General features: G+C 45.0%; 1 protein-coding gene across 2 annotated transcripts in view; it reads right to left on the bottom strand.

Annotated features, from left to right (window-relative positions):
- CACNA2D2 (calcium voltage-gated channel auxiliary subunit alpha2delta 2) overlaps nucleotides 1–24,620 on the bottom strand; it is a 212,370-nt gene that overhangs the window by 185,585 nt on the left and 2,165 nt on the right. For both annotated transcript variants that reach the window (XM_048315508.1, XM_048315509.1), the window contains exon 2: nucleotides 4,657–4,738. In XM_048315508.1, the coding sequence (XP_048171465.1) occupies nucleotides 4,657–4,738 (82 nt within the window). The remainder of the gene's footprint in view (nucleotides 1–4,656; nucleotides 4,739–24,620) is intronic.

Below are 24,620 nucleotides of genomic sequence, written 5' to 3' on the forward strand. Positions count from 1 at the left end.
AGCCACTTCTACTGTGCCACAATCAACAAACCCCTTGGGGGCTGCATCCCAAAGGGCACACAACACGAGTCTCCCTTTCCCCTGGGCCCATCCTCCTTTCCGTGCAGTCACACGTTGTGGATCAAGTACAGCTCAGGCAGAGGCTCCCCGCCTGCCCAGCTCAGCCAGCAGGCTGCTCCCCATATCCCACCCTGGGCTCAGCTTTGGGGCCATCTCACCCTTTACAGACTGAGTGGTTCCTCATCACCAAGGCCAGCAGAATCCTTATCTCCCAGTCATACACAGCAAGGCAGACCCAGACACTCTTGACTTCCCTTGGCTGCCCAGAGGAAAGGGAAGAAGGTACAGAACCAGCTTGACAGGCCGGAGAGGAGAAGCAGGTGCAGCTCAGGTCCAGCTCTGCTGCCCACCCTGCCCCTGCTAAAGCCTGTCTGTGGCAGGGTGTGACACCTCCAGGAGAGAGCTCGACCCTGCTATGGAAGCAGTCCTCAGGAAAGACAACCAGAGGGAAGAGAGAAAGGAAGACAGAGCAGGAAAGGGGGCTCAGCATTTACATCTCTTACCTTTTCCCCCTCTCATTTGAAAGGCTTTGGCTTCCTCAGTAACTGTCAGCAAGGAAACAAGGCCATTAGAGGCAGCCAGGGATAACAGGTACCAGAGGAGAGGGAGGGGATGTTCTGACCAGCTCGCTGTTCGCCTCAGGAGACACAGGATCAAACACAATTTAGGTAACAAGCCAGGGCAGACTTGAGCCTCAGCCCAGCTATCCAGAAAAGGAGTTTTAACACAACATCCAGGGGAGCTGCTCAGTGAGGCACAAAACCCAGTGGCACACACAGCTCTGCTGTCATCGGTCCTGCCACGAGTGCCAGCACAGCAGGACACTGGGAGGTTGGGACAGGGCTGCACCAGCATGGGAAATCTCTTGAGTACAGTCTACCCTGGAGCAGGTGTTGCAGCATCTACGCTGGAAACAAAAAATATTAATTCATTTTTGACTAAAGTCAATAACTTTTACTTGTGCCAAAACACTAGAAGAAACAGAAATGTAGTGTGGTGTAGCAAGAAATGCCAAAACAAAATTTTTTTTTGTTCAGGAAAGTGAAGAGTCCACTGTAGCCACAAAGAAGTCACTAACAGAAAAAAAATGTAAGTCAGAGAGTTGTATTTTTAGTGTAATATTCCTTATTCTAGAAATAATTATTTTAACAATGTCAATCTATTCAGCCAGCATTATAGGGTCCCACATATCATCATGCCAGTCAGAGCTAAATTAGCAATGATTTGTGCTCTCAATTATCTCTGGTGAGCTGCGAGGGAGGCAAGGACCAGGAGACAAAGCAACATGCCCTTATCCATGTGCTGGGATTTGTTTTGAGGCATGCCTGGAGGAACCAGCCAGCCAACAGGATGCTGCACCACAGGCACCCTGAGGGCTGAACATTGACTTCACCAGGCAGAGAATCATCTCAGCAAGGCCATGGTCCTCCATACAGCCCCAAGCCCACGGTGTTCAGTCATATGGGTGGCCCCACCACAGCCAGTCTGACCAATGGGGACATTTGCACTTCAGTGTTTTCAAGGTTTGGACATCAGGAGAGAAGCAAGGTGGTACCTCACAGCTGAAAGGAGAGCCCCTGGCACAATACCCCTTTACATCTCACAGCTTCTCACCCTCCTGTAATTGCTCAAAAAAAATGGTCCTCTTGTGCAAAGGAGCATCTGCATCATACAAGCTTGGAAAATCTCTCCAGGTGATTGCCTGTCCACCTGGCAGGAGAGGAGAGAAGCAGGGGCATTGAACATTTACCCCAACTCAAGGAAATGACTGAAGAGTTAAAACAAAAATCTTTCTGGGATGGGCAGCACTCCAGGAGGATAAAATATTCAGCACCGTTATGTTCCTGGACACCATATTTCTGACAATAAATTTCATGCCTCATATGCCACAACAGTTATGATTTCAGGCAATAACCAAAGAACAGGTCCTCATCCTTTCACAGCAACCCAAGAAAAAAATACTCATAAGTAAACCTGGCAAATCTCTGAGGAGGGTATTTTTTATTATTATTTGGTCTGACACTTTGGTAGTCAGGCCTGAACTGGAAACAGAAGATCTGTTTCTGGCATGGACCCACCTCCAGTGCTTACAGGCTTCATAGGCCCATGAGAGCTGGCACTGGAACCCACCACCTCACAACAGACTCCACCAAGTTCAGAAGGACCAGTTCTGTCTTTGGTGACACTGGAGCACTTTTTTCCCCTACTTCTAATATCACTCCCTAAGCATTATGAACCAGAAATCCCCCTCTGCAGACATGTCCCAGGCCAACATGGCAAGCTCAAAACCATCAGCAACTTTTAGCAAAAAACAAGCTCTACTTGCCTCATTTTTCTTTATCCTTCCTACCCTGCATGGGTCTACTCTTGCTTAATAATAAACCTTCCTGTGAAATCCCAGTGGGTGGAATTAGCTTCCAGCTATACCATGTTTCAGCTCCCACAGCTCCTCAGGGGCTTTCCCTTCCCCCCTGTGCCTGCTCACCTTCTTAATTTTGAGTGTGGTTGCAACAGAATGTGGACTTATTTTTATTCAACTTTTTTAATCCATGTCTCCAAGTAGGTTACAGTGCCACTTTATGACATTAGACAGCTCCCATACTGTAACCCTGATGAACCTGTGTGCAACTGGTGGGTAAGGACTCCCTGCAGGTACAGCTCTGAGTTCTTCAGGATGAAGCACTCCATGCCATTTTCCATCCGTGAAGCTGTGCTAGTGTGCACTAACAAGCGATGTGGTTCTTAACTATCATCCACTTGATATTGCATCTACGAATCAAACCTGAGCTCCACATCCCAAGTTTCCCCCTAGAGATCAACAGACAGCCTCCACCAGTGCTTTCTGGTGTTCAAACAGCTGCACATTGGAATTTTCAGTAGCTCATTTCTTGGCTTCAGCTGGTTTATGCATTTACTAGATACAATAATTAGCTTCCTCCCTTCACAAGAAGATTCCAAAACAGATTTCAAAAAAACCCTTCAATCCCTCTGTAGTCAGTTTATCCAGTATTAATCCATTGAAGTACTGCATTATGTTCTACCAGAAGAATTAAACAGGAAAAGTGGGAAGCTCTCTTACCTGTAATTGACTGACTGGCCAATAGGAGTCAAGTGCCGGCAAATTGGAGGTGTAATTTCTCTTTAATTATGGCATTAAAAAAATTACATGATATACCTATTTAACATGCAAAGGAGTAAAATCAAAGCTAATAAGAATAAATTGTAAGAGAGGACATCTACAAAAATGTAGTAGCAATCCTTTTGTTTTTTATGACTGTGCTCTGCTGAAGAGAATGCTGGCTGCTGTGCCATCGTACTGCCTGGAAAACATCCCCAGCTCTGAGTCTAAGACCCTGCCAATATGCAAAACTGCATTGCAAAAATGCATGGCTACATTCAGAAATACCTGTTGAAACCCAAGTGGTGTATATGCTTTTCATGCTGCACATGAAGTTTATATCAATCCAGTTGTAGCTCCTTTGAAATGAATGCACACAAAGCCCAGATACACCATTCTACAGCTCAAATATGAACAAATGAATGGATGAACCGTGAAGAGTATTGCAGGCCTTCAGGTAAACTCATTTCAAAATGCATTTAAAAGAAAGTAGTGTGACCTCTGTGTTTAGACAATGGTTACAACCAACAGTAAAAAATATGAACAGTTCTGTTTAAGCCAATATAGCTACTAGTGCAAGACAGACAGTAGGAGTCCCATAAAGTATTGGCATCTGAGAAGAACATGTCACTGTCACCAGAAAACACAAATACACCCATGCTTTTTTCCTGGGGTAACATATTTATCACTCTAGAGAAGCCTATTTTCTTTAGATTAACACCATAACTGTTATTCCAAATTGTTCCATTTCAAATCAGCTAGTCAGCACAAGACTGTGGGCAAGGGGAAACAGGGTCTTACTGGGAAAGGGAAACAGGGAAGGTTTCAAAGGCTGTTTGATCCCAAACCTAATAAACCCTGACGAAGCTGTTCTGTAACTGCCCTAACCCAACTCAGAGCACTGGTGCCAGGAGAAGAGCAGGTCTGGCATCTGCAGCCTCTGTATCCTGGTGCTAACTCAGGGAGCAGGAGGCAGATGCCAGCATTAGTAACTGGATTTCATTTTCTGGCACTTGGAAACAGAAGCCAAACAACAATTACAGTTTTACCTGCAATGTATATTTAAAAACAAGGAGCTTCCAATGGCTAGCCAAATTATCCTTTCAACATTTCCTGCTTTGTCAACACAAGTTTAAATTTAAAACACAAATTAAACTACCTTCAGTCCCTGGAGGAAAGGTTAGTTAAATTTAGTATTTTTTAGTGTGTCATATAGCAAAAACCCCACAGGTACATGCTCAGATAGCAGTGACATGCAGCCCCAGAGACAGGCAGATACAAACCACACTCACTCCCACACACTTGGTGAATGCATCTGATTGCCCAGGAACCAGAAGCACAGCCAGCCATGACCCTGCACATGGAGTGAGCTGAGAGGGTGACTGAGTGCGAGTGTTCTCTCACTGAGGGTGATTTCTGCAGATGAGAACATACACTGCCACAAGAAAGGCAGCACAGGCAAACGAAAGACAGCTTACCAGTTTGAGCTGCTGGACTCCACCAAATATCCTCATCACTCCATCAATCTCCTGCTCCAGCCTCCTGGCCCAGTACTGCATACTGCAAGAGATGGAGAGAAAGAGAGAAAGAAAGGGAGAGAAAGAGAGAGAAAGAGTCAGAGCCCTGACACTGAGTAGATAAGCAAGGGACTGAAGGGAGAGGGAGGAAATCAGTGCCTCAGCTAAGTTCACTGCTCTCTCTCTGCAGCACTGAGTGCAGGTGGAGTGCCTGGAACACACTGCTTTGAGAATTACAGCTGGGGCAGGTTATAAACTTCAAGACTTCAAAATTTATGCACAAGGCACCACAGAGAGAAGAGGGGAGAAAAAGGTACAACAAAAACTGCAAGGCTTGAGGCTTTATTTTCTCCTTATATAAACATTTGCAGTAGATAATTATTTAAGCCCAGAGTGGTTAACAAGGTTGAAGTGCTGTGGAGTACAGAAAACAGCTTATTGCTTCAGCAGGGCTCTGTGGCAGAGAGCAAACCCTGAGCCATGGCAGGGCCAAAGGTGTCTTGTCCTACTGCAGCAATGGATTATGACTGTGGCACCACAGGAGAGACCTGGGCACAGCCAGGAGCCAAGCACAGAGCAGCGAGTGCCCGAGGGCTCAGCTGCTTTGCACCTTCAGCAGAGCCCAACCTGTGCCAGGCACCGACTCCGCCAAGCCCACTGCAGGCAGAGCTGCCTCCTGAGGCAGTGGGAAGGGCCAGGAGTTGCCACTGACATGTCCTTCATCCTGAGCCCTGTACGGAGAGGGAGCTGGCTGCCAGGCCTTCCAACAGGCACAACACCCTTCCATACATTCAGCCACACAGATTTCTGCTTACAGCAATTAACACCGAGTTAAAAACAACAACAAATAAACCCTCTTCTAAATCCACAGAACTTGATAATTCTCCTTCTTTTAATGAGATTTCCTGGCTTCAGTTGCTGCCCAGGCAAATGTCAAATCTCCTGTCTGACCTGGAAAAGCAACACTTGATTGCCTCTGCACCCCTTGGCACTGCCTTCGGTGCTTTTTTCACAGCAACATTTCTCTTTCAATGTATGCCACAGAAAGAAGGGAAGGAGAACAAGGAGTAGAAGGTAAGGCAAGCAGCAGGGCAGAGTGCTGGTGGGAGGGAGCAGACCAGCTCAGGGAGGTTGCACTTTTGTTAGGTTCACCAAGTGATTTCATTCTTCATGCAGAGAGACATTTCCCAGGCAGCCCACACATGCTCCCCCACAACCCCCAAACCATGGAGGAGCTCTCCCGGAGATCAAGGAGCAAAGAAACCCAACTATTTTTTCAGCTGGGCACTGGAGGACTCTGAATTACACAGCACAGCCCAAAAGCTGGGCAGAAATACCAAAACAGAAAGATGCCCTGAGCTGGCTGGCAGAGCAGAGCTGAAGCAGCACTTTTGATGGCTGAGGGACGAGCAGGACAGAGGGAAGGACTGGCAGACAGACATGTGTTACTCAGGCAAAATTCATGCCAGTTAATAACATACAAGGCTGTGGATGAAAACAAGATTTAATTGTGCACACCAAGCCTTCTCAGTTTTCCAATGTAACTTTTGCTAATTCCCATCTTTCTGCAGAGGTAATGCTGTCTCTTGTCCCCTGAAAGCATGGCTGGGGAGGGGAAATCTAGGAAATGAGATGAGTGAAGAATACCAAGAAATTCTGCCAAATTCTGCCCCTATTCTGCCAAAGGAGCAAGAGCAAAGCCTTCAGTGGGGCTGCCAGTGTGAAGGTACCAGGTCACCGACAGAGCTGAGGGAGGCTGGGTTTTGGGGCTTTTGTTTCTTTTCCAGTCAAACATTTTATCAAAGGTATATTCAGGTTACCAAAGTTACTCACAAATCTGAAACATTTTCACCAAAAAATATCTATTTTTACACAGGCATTCATTAAAAAAAAAAAAAAAAGCCTTGAAAAATCAAAATGGAATTTATTTTTCCCCTCCTCCAGTTTGTCCAGTGAACTGAAAAAAATCAATTATATGCTCATACTCAGCCACAGGTCTGAGAAACCCCACTGAGCACTTATGGAGCTGACACTTTTCCTTAACTTCCAGCTCTGTACATGATCCTCGATTTCAGTGACACCTGCCTGTGTCAGCTCTCACCAGGAACACCTACACCACCACAGCAAGGGAAAATTACCTCCCATCTTGAGCTGTATCCATCAACATTAACAACAGCTCATATCTGCTTAAATGTCACATATGGCCAAGCCTTCAGAAAGGATTAGTTAGAGAGGAAGACAGAGGCATCAATATTACTCTGTTGGCATATGCAAAAGAGACACTGAGCGCTCAGTTGAGCTGGGATTTACAATTAATTTAAATTTAGTCAGCAGATTTGTTTAAAAAAAATTTTTTTTAACTTATTCCACCCCCTGCCTCCACCCCAAGAAGTACTACTGTTTTAGAGAAAAGCCACTGGGTTTTTCATTCATGAGAAAAGCTGCAATTCCCTTTAATTGTGCAGTCTTATGATACCTGGCTCTCAACCTTACAGACCAGCAGTTTCCCAAAGAGTCCATCTAAGCCTTGTGACATCAGTATGGAAAATAAATAAATACACATATTACACTATCAAATAAAAAGGACAGCATTTTGGCATAGCTGACACCAAGTTTCTAGATTAAAAAAATGTAATAGCAGAAGCAGCTTGGTTTTTTGGTGTAGTATGGCTATACAAGAGCTTTTGCCAGTGATAGTAAAAATTCTTTTTTCTACCCAGCATGTCCCTCACATACGTCAAAGCACTGGCAGAACTCTTGTCTGACCCATTACTATGTCCCACTAGCCCTGGTAATGTCCAAGACAGAAGGCTCCAGAGTGGGCTACATGCCAAAATTTGGAGGTTTCATCTCAGTTGCCATATACTGGGTTGAAAGTTACCATTAAAAAAAAAAAATACATGAAACTAATGAATACATGAAACTAACTTGAAATTTTATGTAAGATGACTGTAGCAAGGCTGCAGAGGGTAAAGAAACTGCTAGCCCATGATGAACATGGATATTTGTGTGTGCAGCATGTCTCCTATGGAAGCTGTAAGCAATAAGACATGACAGTCATTGCATTTTTGAGCCATTACTGCACGCCTCAGGTACGTTACAGGGCTTGAGGAGCGATAACTCCTCAAAACATGCTGCCAGGAGTGCCCTACTGCTCTTGTGAAATGTCATTTACAAATAAAGCATAAAGAACACAGCTGATGCACTGGCTGGGAAGCCACTGGCATGGCTGTGCTGGTGCTGACAGAAAGCCACCGGGCTCCTTTACGAGCCATGTGCACAGTCCCCTCCTAAAACCAAGCACCACTTTGGTGTTCGCTGTAGTGAGAAAACACAGGCCAGGAGAAAACCTTGGAGCTCAAGAATTTGTGATGGCACTTAATAGCTGTGTCTGCAGGAACTGCATGGAAGGAACCTGGCAGCCCCACCATCCCCTGGCCTCTGTTTGGCAGTGACATGCCCAGCACACCTCACTGACCCCCATCATCTCAGCCGGCTCTCCCTTTGCTGCAGAGTCTCCATAGGACTCTCCCAACCCAACAACTCTACAAATGTCACATGCACATTTAGGATATCCACTAAAAAAATCTTTAGTATTGAAAAAATGGTTGTTTCCTTCACCTGTATATATTACAGCCTCCAGTGCAACGTTTTCAAGGGATATAAGTGATTTTTGAAAACACAACAACATTTATCACTGCCTCTCCAAAGAAAACTACAAAAATGTTAATTGATTACATAATTTGCATATTTGATTTTTCTGAAAGATTATATAAAGTAGGCTTTAAAAAAGAAGCAGATATTCAAAATTATTTACTGCATCAAGCAGAACATCAGGAGGCAAATCACTGCTATTACAGTCGGGGCCAAGAAGCAAAGCATCCCACATGTCCCACTCCTGCTCAGTGGGTACCTGTGCCTTGCCACTGGTCACAGCAGCCCTTTTTTAGGGTTAGGACATGTTCCATGCTTCAGGTCACCCAAGCAGTTGCAGAGATTTCTGTGCACGCCCACACTGGTGTCTAAGGCTACACCACTGCTCCAGCTGTGTAGCTTCAGAAGAAAATTATAATTGCCTGGAAAGACAGGAGACAGGCTGTCCTTGGCCCACATCGTCCCACAGTTGTGCACACATCAGATGGCAGCCTGAGTCCTGGCCTTCTGTATAGAACCTTCTGTACAGACTCACAGAGAAGTCACCAGTACAAGCCATGTGCTGCCAGCCTGTGGCCAGCACCAGGGGTGTGCCACAGCAGCTTAGCCCAAGGTCACTCTGTGCCTTGGCGGCTCTGGGTACGTGGGACAGACCCTCACAGACTGCAGTGACACCTCCACATGGCTAACCTAGGGGTGGGCAAGGCAGTTACACAAACCACTAATGAATATTAGCCTCATTGCAAGGCATCTCTCACAAAAGCACTGGGAAAAGAGAAGCAAGAGGAAAGAAAATTAGTTTTCTGCTTGAGGATGTTTGTTCCTTAAAAGAAGCCTTTGGAGAGTGCTTGTTTGGCTGTGAGCAGAAGAGGATGTTAGAAAAAAAATAAAATAGGCGATTTTGTCCTTTTCTTTTGCTGCCTTCCTGGCCCCAAAAATAAGAGAGAGTCACAGAAACATGAAAGCACAAGAGGAGAAACTACTTGCTAAGTGGATCTACTGCCCCAAAACTTGTTGGGTTCTACACAGAGTGTGTTCTGAACAAGTGTCTACACTTCACGCAGTGTGTTCAGCCAAGAATGCTTCACCCTGATTCATACGCTTTGGTTCAGTGCCCAAATATTGCTATTTAATAAGGTTATTAATTACTGTGTTGTCTAATTTTTGCTGTGCAGGAACTTCTTATAATTGGCTTATTCCTTCAAGATGCTTAATCCTTTAACTATAATAGTGTGTGTCAGTGCACACACGTGCACGTGTGTGTGTGCAGGATATGCCCCCTCTGAGCTCTCTTACATACCTAGGCTGTAAAAACCCCACATGAGCCAATATTTACCCATCAAGGAAAAACAAGCTGCCTTTTTATTTTCCCCTGAAGATACAACTTACAGAGAGCACCTGTTTCCTTCCAAATAACTTACTGACCGTGCTTTCAGACATTATCAAGCCTCCCACATTGTCATTTTATGACTCTGTTTTAATTTAAAGGATGTGCCCAGGTGTTCATATAAAGGAAGGGTGGGAAAAATTGCCTGCTGGACTACTCTTTTCTTAGTATTTATCAAGACATTATTCACCTCTACCATCTGGTCTTCCCTGTAATAAGAAAGCATCTTTGACATTATTAGAGGGGGGAAGGACAGGACAAATGAATATTAGAACTATATCCTAAGGAAAATCTTTAAGAAACAGGACAGGGATAGTCTGTCTATATTCAGCTCTTTCACGACATTATTTTGTTCTCCTCAATTCAAACACTAACTTTCTGGGTCTGTTTCTCTGTCCTGTCTTCTGCTTATCTTTACAATTTTTTGCACCAGGCTACGTCTTGCAAAAAACTGCACCCAAAAAAAACCCCAAGTGCCAAACCCCCTGCCATATCCATCTTGATCCCAGTTTGACACCCCAACAGTATTAAAATATAATAAAAGGGTAACTGTGGAGTTTTCTCAACCTGCAGAATAGATTAAGCTGGGTGAGGGGAAAATAAGTCTGAGGGGAAAATTACACCCCAAAAAAATGTGTTTCATTAATAGCTCTTGAGCACGAATATTCCTGTAGGTACCTGTGAGAAAACCACCAGTAACACCAACTTGTCACCAGTGACATTTAGGACAGCAGGAAAATTGTTCCTTAAATATGATTTCTCTATCAAAACCCAGAAGCATTGGCCATTCAAGGTCTAACTCCACCTGAGAACAGAACAGCCAGTAGCTGTTCAGTCAGTCATGGGTATGCAGGATGGCAGGGATTTCAGGAACTCCTCTTCCACCATTAATTGCACTAAGACATCTTAATAACTCAACCCTCTGCATGAAGTGTTGTCTAATCTGTTCTTTAAATTCTCTGCTGAAGGTGAACCCAAGATGCCCACAGTACCTCTTCCCAGTTCAATTTTTCAGCATGTGGTGAAAAAGTTCCCTTCTTATTCACCCTAAATCTCAAGTCCCTCTTTCCACTTATCCCACCTATAGCTGGCACTGAAAAAATCTTACAACAAGCTCCTAAGAACTGGAAGATCGTTATTCTGTTGCATTCTTTCAAATAGTAAAATAAGTAGGCAAACTCGGCTTTTCCCTGCTTTCTCTATTTTGCACTGTTTTCTAAATATTTCATTCTTTTTGTTGCCCTGCTCTGGTTTCTCTACAGTTTGCCTACATCTCCAAAGGCTTATGCCAAAAAGTGAGGTCAGGTACTCCAGCAGAAGCCAAACCCAGTGCTGTATGAGGAAGAAGACATCACCTCCCCAGTCTTGTCCAAGAACCTATAGAACACTGCAGAATAAATGTGCCCTTCTGCCATGACAGCAATTCGTTGACCCAAAGTGATCCACAATAACTCTCGAGATCTTTTTTGCCATGCTGCTACCCAGACAGATGTTCTTTATTCTGTATTTGTACATTTCATTTCTCCCCCGTAAGTGCAGTACTTTGAATTTGTTTTCACTGAATTTCATTTTGCTGATATCCAGCTCCTGTTCAATTTTTCTAGATCATTTTGAATTCTGGTAATGCCTTTCAAAGTACATCCAACTCCTCTTAGCTCAGTGTCGCCTGCAAATTTTATAAGCGTATTTCCCATTCCATTGCTTAAGTTATTAATGAAACTATTGAATAAAAGCAGGTCCAGGGCAGATCCCTGCAGGACCCCACTTGAAATGCCCTCCCAGTATGACAAAGAGCCACGATAACTATTCTTTGAGAGCTGCGTGTCCAATCAAAATATCTTGAATTTCAAACTTTACAAAAAGCTGATTTGGAGTATTTGATATGCAAAGGAGCTGGAGGCCAAAGGATAATGCAGTGAATAATTTAAAGCCTAGGAGTAGGTTTGAGGAAAATCACAATCTGTTGGCGGGTGATTTGCCCACAGACAGAGGAAGAAGCCACTGAATGTGTGAGCTGGTACATTTGCCCAGCAGTGCTGTAAAAGGCCCCACGCAGGCACCGATTTCTTCTGACCAAACATGTGCACGACCTCTCATTGATACAGCAATGAAAAGAACAAATGGCAAAGCAAGCACAGCAAATATCTTCTGCAGACCACAGGGCAAAAGGCCCTTCCAGCACTGAACCCAATGCCCAACTCCTTGACTGTAACACAAACCAAGATAAGCCAAAGGCAATTGGCTATCAGCACTGGAGCAACACTGGTGATACCAGCAGTATCCCACCCAAAACAATTACCTGTATTTTTCAGAGCCCAAGCTAACATAATGCCTCAGCCTCCCTGCTTTTTTGAAAACTCTGCTCCCAGTTTACATCTGGAAACCCTGTTTCCATGGCACACTCCCTGATGCGCATCAGGAGCAAGAGAAGCCCGTTGTTTCTTTGCACCATCTTTGCACTCGTCGCGCAGGATTAGAACTGGGCTCCTTATCTCAAAGCCTGTCACAAATCTAGACTTGAAACACAATGAATTAATAAATAAGTGAATAGGTGTCAGTTTTATGGAACACACTACCTGCATAAATTTCACCCAATGCAGCCACTTGTCATTTTCAACACCCCTTGAGACCCCAATGGCTGATAACTCTTGCACGTCACTTTGCAACCCATTATACAGATGAAGTTTTATGATAAAACCTCCCTCCTCACTGACTCCTGTTTTCCACATGCAATCTGAGTGGAGGCTGAAGAGATCCCATCCCCCACGGCAAAGATAAGGTTACGGAGGGTAGGTCTTAGTAAGGATTTTGCAAGCTGCATGAATTATTAAACTCCTTTATGATATAATGACAGACATATCAGGTTATTTGTTTATTCTGTGTATAATTCATGACTCTCTTGGGAGCTCAACAGAAGTAAGATCGCTTGTTGCATCTTCTTGTTCATTCCAGTAAATCCTCATCACCAGATGGAAGGCTGAACCACCCCAGAAGACAAAACAGCCACAACTTGCAGGACCTGGGGTTGGGGTTGGAGATGGGAGAGTTTTTTACACAGCCTGGAGAAACAGTGAAGCTGTCATTTGAGTACGTGAGGCTGGATGCCTGAAAGATGACAGTCTGGGCAGTGTTTCTGTATCATGCCACCAGAACACTGTCCACTAAAGCAAATGCAAACAACTTCATGATTACATGCTATGAGTTGCCCTGTGCTCCTCTGTCACTGCTGAGCAACAATAGGACCATCCAAGCTGATGCAGGCTTTTACAAGGGTTCAGGATAATTCACAACCACCATCTCCTGACTACTCAAATAGCGTGATACTGGACAAAGCAAAACAGTTCCCCTTGTGTGGGTCATTTGTGTAGAGTCTGGTCAAGATATGGGACAAAGCATGATAAAGAAGTGCCACATCTTGATGGCTGGAACTGAGTTTTGAATACATATGCTGTAGTCATCTCTCATTTCCTAAGTATGCTGCTCAAAGGGTGAGGGAGATGTGATGCTGCAGCAGGAAAACAGGAAATAAAGGATTGACTGGAGCCCCTGGCAAGAAAGAGCTTCCCAACGTGCTCTTGTTCACACAAGACTCTCCACCCTGTGACACTCCTACTGCCAGGAAGAGTCACGCTACTATGAGGAGTTGCGGCAAAACACAAAGGTGGCCAAACTGCAAACAGCACAATGTAAACTCTTACCGGCCACTTAACACCAGGGAACTGCTTTCATCATCCACCCTGCCCATGGCAGATTTCAGCTGATCAGAAACAAACTCAGCACAAATGATTGATCTGATCTTTTAAAGACAAGCCAGGAGTTTGGTAGAGGACTACTGACTAGTCAGAACTCTGCTGAATTTGTGTCGACAGCTTCTCTCCTTACCAAGGAAAGATATCATTAAGCTCTGCCACAAAGACTTCCTGCTACAAGAAGCTATTTAGGGGCATCTATTGTCATTGCTTCAGCTTCAAACCATGTCAGTCCAAGTCTCCCGGGGTTTCTGGAGTAGCCTCTCACAGCACCATATGCAACATTCCGCAGGGGTTTCTGGGCATCACTGTCACTAGATGTCTATCTAGTTAAACCCCCCACCTTAAACAATCGCTCTCCACACCATCCCCCTACCTGAGACTTCCTGGCTCCTAAGAGAGCATTGTAATCATTGTTATTATAAAGCACTTAGCGATGCTCACTTATTGCATCTCTCACCAGCCAAACACCCAGAACCCTGTTATTTCAAATGCAGTTGCCTTCATTTGCAGAAGCTCTTCATTGTATTAGTCCCTTTCAGCAATGAAAGAAAAAAGGGGTGGGGGTGGAGAGCATTAAAAAAATAAATAGCAGTTTACTGCATTTTATGCCATTACCTCACTACTTCGTGATACACATCTAAAAGCTGTTTGTAAGACCTCTCCTGCTGTAAGGTGGCATCCAGACAAGCACTGAAGCAGACAGAGTGGAAGCATGAAGCCCAGTTCAGTTTTGTCCCAGTACTGCTGCATGACCCAGAGCATAACAGCAGCAGGGATGAAGCTGCCAGCTTTCACAGGTCACCTCCTCTCTCCTCCTCCCCATCCAACTGGGACAAGACTGCTCCTTCCTCAGGGAAAAAGCATATACATATCACTGTTCCTCTGAAAAGGATACAAGCCTGTATAAATGGAGGTGCCTGAACCTCACTGGGAATACTCAGAAGATGCAGCATTTGGCGAACATAGAAAGGATGCTGATCTGTCAGGCTCAGTTTCCTCATCTCCCGCAATAGCCAGCTTTTCACACTGGAAAGAATTCACCTCCTGTCCTGGAGGACCCCATGAAAGGAGAATCAACAGAAAACTATCAATCTTCCTAATATATCCAACAAAAATATTTTCCATCTTTTTCAGAAGGGGAGAATGGAGCTACAAAGGCAAAGCAGTAGTCTGAAACCCAGACAGACTTTTGGGAGCAGAGTCAAAACTTCAACTCAACCTCCTGATGCTAGCTTTGATGTTTACTCTTGGAAGACAGCACTGGAACACCAAAGCTGGAAACTTGCACACTAATGGGTACCCCAGAGCAGGTTTGCTCCCAGCCCTCACACGCAATATGCTCACATCTAACTGGAACTGAGGATTACGCGATAATTCTCTTTTCTGCTTTTCTACATGAGTATTGACATTAAACCCAAAAACTCCTGCCATCCCAACACCCTATGAATAGAATGCCTTGGACTCTTTCCTGAGTGAGAGAAAATCCCAGTCTCTAATGAGGTCGTTTCAACGGGGCCCGTGACACCATCAGCCCCTTTCTGTTCAGAATAATGACTTCTTCCACACGCCAAGAGATTTGAAATTACCTGTGAAATATATTTCCCTAGGCACTGGCTCAAGAAGCATGTAAATTACCCATCTTAATGGCCTCCAGAATTTCTCTCCAAGACACACACAGAGAGCAGGAAATGTTCAGATGGTATCTCAGGTACTGTCCAAGGGGTTAAATGTCCAAGGGATGGTCAGGAGCTATTGCCCTACAGCTTGCCCAGTAACTGGTCCCACTGGTGAGTGTTTGCCACAAGGAGGCAATGAGCACAAGATCCAATTCTAAATGAGTGCATCATCAGCACAAAAATGCAATTTTAAAGAGAGCATTTCTTGGGAAAGGTGCCTAACCGTAATTTACATGGCACAAAGAGCCGACATACAGCTTATGCAGCAGAGGGCACCCATTTAATTTGGAGAAGTCCAGTGCTGAGCACTCGGCAGCAAGGCCGCTTGCCCTCTGACTGCACAGAGAACAGCAATGCCCAAGCTTTGATGTTCAGGCATTTGCCAGAGAACAGTGTCCTTCAGAGAAGTTTTCCATCCACAAGGACAGTTCCCACCCACCCAACACCAAAGAAAGGGACAGACACTTTCCCTGGAGTCCAAATCCCCCTGCCTCTGTTTTCTGTTCCTGTAGCTGAATCTGATGTCTTGTTAGTACATAATAGAAGAAACATTTATCCCAAAACTGAGAGCATAGATTCATTCAGAGGAACAGAGGAGGAGGAATTCTGTGATCTGGTTGCATTTCCTGCTCCACCTTACTCCAGACTTACTGGAGTCCCTGAAGCCTTAGTTTCAGCAGCTGAACGAGCAATGGGGAAATGCAAGCGCTATTACAAAGTGCAGGTACAAAACCACAACAAGGAGTGGAAGAGGGCAGGACAAGATGCTCACAGTGCAATGGTGAGGGGTTGGGAGGGGGGACAATCCCAAGGGCATCATGAAAGAATTACCTGCCTCCCCAGGGAACAAGCCTGAGGCACACACGCTCTGCTCCTGATGCTTGCCAAGAATGACAGGTTGGTCACCTTTTAACACATAGTGGACAGAAAGTAGGCCAGAAGGTCAACTGGGGATAAGAAAACACCTGGAAGATAGGCCTGGCAATTGAAAAATGGGCCACATTCCTCAGTGTAAACCTCCTCAGAGCGAAGGTGTAAGACGAGGTCTTTGCTGAGACTCTTTTAAAGTAAGAACCTGCCCTCAATTCTCGGCCACAACCATCTTGCTAACCCACATACTGCCAGAAGCTGTGGTATCACAGCAAGATTAACACAGAAGCAATTTTAACAAACAGCAATTTCCAAGCTAATTTCCTCACTCACAAGCATGCCACTGAGGGCTAAAGTCCGTCTGGACCTCTCACAGCTATCTGTGCTCAGGATTAACTATACATCACTGCCAGTAATGCAAGCACTCTGCTACTCAGAAACTATTAGAAGATAAATATTAAACCTCAATATCATAGCAGTAGAAAAAAAATGAGAAGGAGAAATGTCATTGTAATAAATACTGTAACCAAGCCAAATGAGGAAGCAAGGTTAGTTTCATGTGGAAAATTAGACACAAAAAATACAATATACTTGGAATAGTCCTCGCTTTGGTCATGGGATCTGGACTTTTGTGCAGTGAACCTCACAAACTTCAGAGCAGCTCAACAAACTTCAGTTTTGTAGTTCAGTACTGCAGTTCAGTACTGCAGGCTGGCAGTTGCAGGATGAAACAGGGCTCTGGCCACCAATTCCACCCAGCCCTGAAGCACCAGGCCTTGCACATGAATCCTTCATCTAACTTAGATTGTTAAGTAGAGAAACTACAGGTCCACACATTACTTGTGGCCCCAACACAGGCCTCAGGTAATGCATCTGGAGCATCTCACCTGCAGCTCAAGCAGGTCCCATTTCACCACACTGTAATCATCCTGATATTCCTCCATAAGGACAGGTACATTTACTACACCTTTCCTTCCTTTGGTGTTCTCTGAAAGCAGCTTCACATACAAGAACTCTCATGTTATCCACTGAAATCTGAAAACAACAGGAATGGTACAAACACAGAAATAAGTAGATTTAACTAAGAATGAAAGTCAAGTATTATGCAAGCTACCATAAAAACACTCTATCTTTTTTTCTGGCAGCCTGCTCTTCCACCAGCTAGCTGTGACTCCAGAGGACGGGATGGGGTCTGGCAGCCACTCCCCAGTGAGAAGGTAGCTGGCCATGCACTCAGCTGCCTGAGTCCCCAAATAAGTGACATTTATTAAGAGGCCCTTATAAAATAAAAAAGGCAAGGCTGCTTTCAGCACACATAATCACATTCATAAACTGCACAAACCAGCAGTGCTTTCAGCACAAGGATTCACTTGGAGTGGTGTCAAGAGAGGAAGGGCAGAAAAAGAAGATTCCCACGCAGCAGTGTTGCCACAGGCAGTGCTCCATGCAGAGCATCAGACTTGGGGATGCATCCTCACCTCTGGCTTGGTAACACTGGGCCTGCTCCAGCAAATACGGCCTCAGTGAGGCTGGCACGACAGGGCTGCGAGAGGGGAAAAGGTAAGATCTAGCTCAGCAGTGACAGTGCTGAAGTGAGACCTCATGCCAAAATGTGGCTGTCAGAGCCTTTCCATACCCAGCTGCTCCATCCTCGTATCTGGGCAGGGAACACAGGGAAGCAGGGGGAAAGTGAGGGTGTAAATTCACCTGTGGAAGGAGCCACTTCACATGAAAAAGAGCCCCAAGCACCTAGCAGACAGCTGAGGTGAGACAGAGCTGGTTAGATTTTTCTCTACAGTAAAGACTAGATCAAAACAAATAAACATAGCAAGGAGCAAGTGACACAGAAGGGTTCAATTTAGCCTTAGGATGATGGGTAAAGGGGCAGTATTGATGTCAGAAATGCCAACACAACATTTTTGCTGCTGGGTCAAACAGGCGGGCAGGTGCTAAATGGGGTTATTTAGAAACTGAGACCAGACAGTAGATGTGTTAGCTGCATTTCTTTTCTCCACCTCACAATAAAAATCCCACCAGAAACAACCACAATCACCACCATATTTAAAAGTTAAGAGACAAAAGCCTGAAAGTTATCCCTGGCATAATCCCACAGCATCATTACATCAGGGGTGAATTTGTCTCAGCATCTTGAAAATTTTCTTGACAATTCTCAGCTTTTAAACCTACATAGAAGAGTACAGCACACAAGACTTGACAACAGCAAATTTTTCTGTATTGTATCAAGCCTAACATCAGGAATGGCTCATTCAGAAATCCCACAGCACTGAGCCAAGGGGGGGGGCATGAAAGCATCCCTGTGCACAGAGAGGGTCCCTTTTGGTCTATGCTCTTGGAAGGGCTGTTATTTGTAGGAGGCAAAATAATGTCATCAGTTTGGTCACTGATCAACAATTATTAAGACTTCCCAGCCAACAAAAACAGAATAAATAAAAAAGAAGAGCTGCATGAAGAGAAAAATATTGATTTTTTTTTTTTCATACTCATGTAATCTACCCTCCTTCCCAGAGCAGGCAGGGGAGGAGGGGAAAGCAGAGGAGTGCCCACGAAGCTTTGGCGCATGCCTAGCTCACTGTCCTGAAACCCTTTTCAGCCTGCAGGCCTTGAATAATTAAATGCTTTTTCTTCCACCCTTTTCTTCCCCTGGTGTGCACGACACAGTGCTGCAGAAGGTTAACTTTACCTGGGCAAGGGGCATCCCTCTCCCTGCAGAGGTACTGGAAGCACGTGAGCCCACACAGTACTTCCCACACACACTGATCCCAAGAATGTGACACTACAGTGAACGCTTAGCAGAGACCTCTAATTTACAAGACTACCTCAGACATGAGGAAATGGCACTTTGGCTCCTCCTGGGTCTACTGAGTTCGTTATGGAGCAATAAAAAGACGTTCAACCACTCACAGCCCAGAATCTGACTCAATCTTCAACACCTGATGAAGTTGAACATTAGGTGCTTCGCTTGGCTTAAGTCTGTCTCTATTTTGGTGTTCATGTTACAGCTGCCAAAAATCTGCCTGTAAAACCCACTATATGTTAGAAATGCAAACAAGGCACTGCATTCATGACCCTCCCTGTTCCATACTGTACAAAAAGTGTTTATTAACCACAATAGAGAGATACTATTACATGAAAATTAATAGATGTGAGAATTCAAATAGAAGAATATCTCTGGTTCAACAGAAATTACATCGCTGAGAGCTTTATATATTTCTGAAGGGTAAGTAGCTCTGAAAATTATTTAGATATATGCCCCTTGTTTTGCTTTCCTGTTTGGGAGAATGAATGTGAATTCAGACTTTAGATACGGGATTCTTCTTGACTGCAGAATATTAAGTGCCCACTGGAGAAGAAACAGAGTCTGACAGCAAACTGGCAGCTTGTGACAAAAGTTTCACGACCCAGCTCTGAGTTGAGAGGCATTGGTATTTAAAAGGAGAATCATATCCTCATTTGTCACTTCAATGGAGATGAATACAACACTTTCGACCGTTTAAGGGCTAACTTTGTGCTTGCAAGGCCAAGAGGCTTGGAAGCCCAAAGGCACGGGGCAGGCCTCTGTTTACCAACAGCGCAGGTGCACAGTGGCAGCCACACCGTGAACCTGTGCTGCTCCTGCTGCAGCACTGACTTTTAGCACTGAAATGGTGTTGCAGCAGGGATTGAAGCAAGCCCACACACTTAATGCTCCTGTGGACACACATGTTCCAGGTTATCCTGAGCAAACCTCTCTGGTCCACAGCCACATGTTCTGCACACTTCCAAGCCTCTCAGTTGCTGAATGCCACACAGAAAAGCCTGGCCAGCTCTGGCTTGAGCCTTCTTTTACCGGAACTTGAATAAGAAAATCTCACCAAAAGGAGTATGTACTTTAACCAAACTACCCCTGCAAATACCATTTCTACAGATGGGAAGCAGCCAGTATTTTGGTCATGAGATTTTCACCCTTCTCTGTCCTTGTGTCTGTACTCCCCATCCTTTCCACCCCCCACCCTTCCCTGAAGCATAGGCTGCTTTCTAACACTACGCAGATTTTTGCTCCAATGCACAGCATGATCTAACTAATTCGCGCTTCATTGCTCTGCACACCTCATCATTTGCACATGAAAACAGCAGTCTCTCTCTATCCCTCCACTTGCTGCCTATTTCTTCCTCCTCCTCCATCCCCCACCTCCTGTACCTCCTCAGAGCAACTCCACTACGGAAGCTGCAGTGAAGAGGCTCACGTTACCAGGACTCCATTGCTTTTACAAAATTTACTAGTGTGCTGTGAAACCTCATAAATAATTCAAGATAGACACCCTTTGTCAGGTAAATTAACGTGCCTTTTGTAATGCATCACTCCGAGTTTTCTATCACAGTGATACTCACTTTAGGCACAACCCATATTGATTCAGGAATTCCCCAGGTGTCACTGTAGGAAAGGGTAGAACAGTTTTCACACGAGAAGAAGCCAAGGAAACCCCAAGTCTACCCAGGGCTTCAGGGGGCTCATAACAGAAACCCACTGGCGCAGAAGTAGCTCCAGCCTAGTCCATGGAAAGCACAGCTCCATCGCCACTGTTCAAGGACAATGAAAGAAGGAACAAGGTCGAGGGAGGCAAGAGACATTCTTATTATAGATCTCCTTTTCATTGCAAGAACTTCAGGGATTTTTGACATACACCAGAGCTAAAAATCATGTCGCATCCTGTGCTTCTTGCATTTAACTACTCTCTATCAGTGGTGTCGCTGCACAAAGAGATGGGCAAACTCAAGTGCTGTTTTGACAACTGTGCCCAAGGCTTTACCATCATTATTGACCTAGATGGTTTATATGGCATTTAGCACCCAATCTGATTGCTGTCAGCAATTATCTCCTCTGGAGTTCTCAGTCTCAACTAGACGTGCTGGAGGAGAATTCATCGTGGTTCTCCTGAAAGGCAGTCTCACGTAGCCTTGGGAGAAGCTGTGCTGTAGAACAGCTCCTGCACCGTCCCCCACCAGACTGAGAAGCGGATTCCGAGGAGGTGGCACGGTAGCCTGATCACAAGCAAGGATAACGACCTTGCGATGAGTTAATGAATAGATACAGAAACCACAGACCGTGCACCCTTTGTCTGGCCCGACTGCGTTCAGATCTTTGTGTGTCTCGCCCTGCAGGCCTTTCACCCGTCAAAAGCTCATCTGGTTAAATATCCCGATCACTCACGCATCAGTCAATGCGAAAAACACTTCGCTTTACAGAGGAAGAATGAAACCTTTGGTCTGCATAAACACCTTTTATTTCTCATTATATTTATGACCAAAAGATAATGGCTGAGACAGAATTGAAAGGGCTGTAGGAAAATGGTCAAAGTTATGAAGAAAATCTACATGCCTTCTCCAAAAGATCAAATAATTCAGCCTAAAGAAAACTATGCCAATAGCTTGTTGACAGAAACTGACTCTCCAGTAACAACAATTTGTACAACCCCATTCCCCATGCAACCCAGCAACAATAAACCCGAGGATGAAGGCTAGATTACAGGAACTGCTCTAAAACAACAAACTACTACCAACACCCCAGAGAGGAAAAATAATTTTGCTAACAAAACACATCTTGCTTTCAAGAGGCTCCTAGAAAAGTAAATATCGAAGCGTTCAGATATCGTCCTTTCTTACTGAATATTTCACTCAAGTATGTTGCTTGCTAATGACTTTTGCTTTTATTTCATCCCACTTGAGTATTTCACTGGCTGAAAAAAGCATTGTCTGACTCGTACAGCGTGTGCACGTGTACAGTGTTGCAGAGTGCAGATGCCCCAGCACGCAAGCCCTCGAGAGCCGTTCTGATGGCTTTTGAAGCCAAACACCAGGAAGCCCGTTCAAGGATAAACGTTCGGGTTTCCATTCAGACTCTCCGTAACCACCTTCAGCTTTTCAGGGGGCACACACAAAGCTTCTTTACAACAAAGCTGCTGAACTCTGCCTGTCAAACACCAAGCAGGAGCCCATTTCTACCCTCAGGTCTGTGTGCAGGAGCCTTATTGATTTCAGCGGGAACCCACACACTTTCTCAAGAGAATTTCAATTAACAATTTCTCAATGTATACAGGTGAAAAACTCAAAACTCCTGAAACCACAATCTTGAAGGGGACGAGTGCAGGCAGGTTACAGTGTTGAGGTGTCACAGGCAAAAAAGCAGTAATGCTCTGCTCTTTCCCCATGTGAGAACTGAGCAGGAAGCATTCAGGAATGGTAACAGGAATTGAGAAATTAGTTTTTAAATTAAGAAATTTGTTTTTAAATAGCAAGAAATATTGCAAATGGCTTTTAAAAGACATTTGTTCCTCTTTGTGAGGCTCTTCTTTTACCTCTGGAAAGTTCAGGGTGCCTCTGCATGCCTCAAAGAGGTTTCTGCCACCAAGCACAGCCTGCATATAGCTGTTGCAGGGACACTGGGTACAAATTGTCACAGAGGCTCCTCAGCCCTCACAGGGACAGAGGGGCATTATCTGTCAGTCACTCATCGCGGTAGATTGCCCTCCCAGGGAACTGTCTCTCTGCTCAGCAGAGCACAGAAGACAAGCAGGGCCATCTCCCAACTTCTCTGCTCCTTTCCAGACGAGTTCCAATGCCAAGCATCAAAACCATAATTGGAAGAGATTGTCTGACTGCACAGCAGGTGGGCAGTAGAACAAGACAAGGAGCTTCCTCTACATGGCATCCTGCAAACCCTAAAGCCTCCAGTCCTAATAGAGTTATTTGCTTCAAACCTTCCTAGCCCAGATGTGCCATCACTACCAGCATCATTAACCTCATTTGGGGTGAAATGACAAGTACAAATCAAAAGCTGCTACAAAGAAGCCACTAATTTGGAAGTGGCAGCCTCAGACCCACCTTCCAGTGGTGATGGGAAGCTATAATGCCTTATTGCTCTGAGCAGGAGTCTTCACTGCTCACTATCTGACAGGAACAGGGGTAACACCTCCAGCTTGCTGCCCAAAACAACTGTCTACATCTGACAAGTGCTAAACCTGTTGGAAAAGCAGGACTGGATCCTGGACCCCATGCTGGCACTTTCCCCTGCAGACATCCCTTCCTCCTGTGCTGCCTGGTCAGAGATGCCCTGCAGAGCAGCCACGAAGTCAGGCAGACACACAGCAATTCTGCACACACCTGCTTCCTCACAAGAAGCAAATGGCTCGCCACCCTCTAGCAGATGGCAATTTTCTTTCAAGTCCAAGTGACAAAAAGCCTTGCTGGAAAGTAAGGAGGGGGTTTGTTCTGCTCCCCAGTGGCAGCACTGGCAGCCACATTCCCCAGCACTCACGTGCACAATCTCCACTAATGTGAGGCAATGGCGATACAGGTACAGGACTCCCCTGACTGACCAGGCTTTCAATCATCTCATATCAAACAGCTCAGAAATTCAAGCAGAGGTTGTTACCATGCTGCCACAGGAATCCCTCTGTGTGCCATTTAAAAGAAAAATTAACTGCAATCAACAACCTTCCTTTCCACAGCCATTAATCCCGTTGCCCACATAGATGCACAGTATTGTACGTGATGATTGCTAAAAGAAGCCTTGTCAGTCAGTGGCCATCACCTAACATGCCCGCGCCCCAATGGGCTTGTTCCAATCGGGGATTTTGCTTTTTCAATCTCAATGAGAAATTCCCCTTTGGACAACTGGCTGAGCCGAGCTTTCCTTAGCTCAGCATAAGATGATTAAAACCATGCTACCCGGGAAGAGAGAGATAATGTAGAACACCAGCGATTTATCAGGGACAGAACCAAGAATCAACACACTGACAATAATTAATACAATTGTAACCAAAATTAAAAAACAAAAATGTTCTTTGTGTTCTTCCTTCCCTCCCCCCTTAGGCAAAATATCCTAATCATTCAGTCTGCTGCCTGCCAGAATGAAACACTTCTGGGGCTGCTTAAAAAAGCAGCCTCATTTTTGAGAGTCCTGTAGTAAAAGATGACTTCAGTGATTGTTACAGAGAAGACCTCCTAAGACAAACACGTTTCTAATCAATGCTCTGAATCATTCACAAGGGTGCATTGTCTAAAGTAGGAGAAAATTAGCTGGTAATGGGAAGAATTCAGCAGCACATCTCATCAGCTCAACTCGGCTCCCCATCGGTAAATCTGCCTAAAAAATTTAACTTCTATCCAGCCTCTTTAAAAACAAGAAGGGTGCAAACAGGTAACTACTCGGGGGGAACAGACAATTACAGGGGATCGTTCAAGCCTTGGTGCCAGTTACCACTGCAATCTTTACTCCCATTAAGTATTTCCTTCCCAAGAAACAATCACAGCAGCCCTAGGGCAGACCTCACCAGCATTAACCTACTGCCCAGCAATTGTGTATCATCATCAAATATACATCCATGACTCCTCTCCTCTGCGTTCACAAAACAGGTCATGAGGGGAGCTAAACAAGCAAGAAGATATCAGGTCAGGTTGAGGTCTTGTGTCCCCTTCTGTGTCTCTTCTCCAGAAGCAGCCAGACAGCATTGATTCCCATCAGAGGCACACACAGAATTAGTGGCCTTTTCAGGACCATTCCTCTATATTTGCAAGAAATTATGGATC

This window comes from Corvus hawaiiensis, chromosome 11 (genome assembly GCF_020740725.1).
Source record: "Corvus hawaiiensis isolate bCorHaw1 chromosome 11, bCorHaw1.pri.cur, whole genome shotgun sequence".
NCBI classification, from domain to species: Eukaryota; Metazoa; Chordata; class Aves; order Passeriformes; family Corvidae; genus Corvus; species Corvus hawaiiensis.